Source organism: Bubalus bubalis, chromosome 4 (genome assembly GCF_019923935.1).
Source record: "Bubalus bubalis isolate 160015118507 breed Murrah chromosome 4, NDDB_SH_1, whole genome shotgun sequence".
NCBI lineage: Eukaryota > Metazoa > Chordata > Mammalia > Artiodactyla > Bovidae > Bubalus > Bubalus bubalis.
In genome coordinates, this window is record NC_059160.1 from 120004215 (window position 1) to 120005420 (window position 1206).

At 45.1% G+C, this 1206-nt stretch overlaps 1 protein-coding gene across 1 annotated transcript; it reads left to right on the forward strand.

Moving 5' to 3' along the window:
* Positions 1-936, forward strand: LOC112584360 (olfactory receptor 5L2-like). The gene has a single exon (XM_025282461.1). It carries the CDS (start codon positions 1-3, stop codon positions 934-936), a length of 936 nt encoding a protein of 311 aa, XP_025138246.1.
* The last annotated feature ends 270 nt before the right edge of the window (positions 937-1206 follow it).

Genomic DNA, 1206 nt, shown 5'->3' on the forward strand with positions numbered 1-1206 from the left:
ATGGATGAGGAAAACTGCACTGCTGTGACAGACTTCATCCTCCTTGGATTCTCAGATGCCCCTGAGCTCAGAGTCTTCCTCTTCCTGCTGTTTCTTTCCATCTATGGAGTCACAGTTTGGGGAAACCTGGACATGATTGCCCTGATTCAGGTCAGCTCTAGACTCCACACCCCCATGTACTTTTTCCTTAGCCACTTGTCCTTTGTGGATTTCTGTTACTCCATGATCACCACACCAAAGATGATAGCTAACATCTTAAAAGAAGACGAAGTTATTTCCTTCCTGGAACTCACTGTGCAATTCTACCTGTTTTGCACATCTGTGGTAACTGAAGTCATTCTGCTGGCAGTGATGGCCTATGACCGCTTTGTGGCCATTTGTGACCCACTGCTGTACATGGTCACCATGTCCCGAAATATCTGCATGGAGTTGGTGTCTTGTTGCTGTCTCAATGGTACTGTATGTTCTGTGATTCACTTGTGTTTAGCTCTTCAGATCCCATCCTACAGATCAAATGTGATCAACCATTTCTTTTGTGATATTCCCCCTCTGTTGTCTCTTGCTTGCTCTGATGTCACTGTGAATCAATTGGTGCTATACATTGTGGCCACTTTCAGTGAGATCATTACAAGCGTGATCATCCTTATCTCTTACCTGTTTTTTCTCATCACCATCCTGAGGATACACTCAGCAGAGGAAAGGTGCAAAGCCTTTTACACCTGTGCCTCCCACCTTGCTGCCATTGCTGTCTTACAGGGAACAATCCTTTTCATTTATTGCTGGCCCCACTCTGGCAACAGCATGGACATTGACAGAGTGGCCACAGTGTTCTACACTGTAGTGATCCCCATGCTGAACCCCCTGATCTATAGTCTGAGGAACAAAGATGTGAAAGAAGCTCTCAGAAAAGTGGTGAGCTCCAAAATATTTTCCTAGTGGGACTCTAAGTCCCAAATCAGAGGCTGGCAGAAGGGTGAAATGGTGGACTCAGTGTTGGAAGTGGAAGATCAGTCAAGAAGAGGGTACCTTGGAGTGAGTCTTTTTGACTCACTTATCCCTGACTCAATGGACATGAGTCTGAGCAAACTGCAAGAGATAGGGAAGGACAGGAAAGCCTGATGAGCTGCAACCCATGGAGTCACAAGTATTGAACATGACTTAGTGACTGAAAAACAATCTTTGTACCTTGTCAACTTATAAGAATAG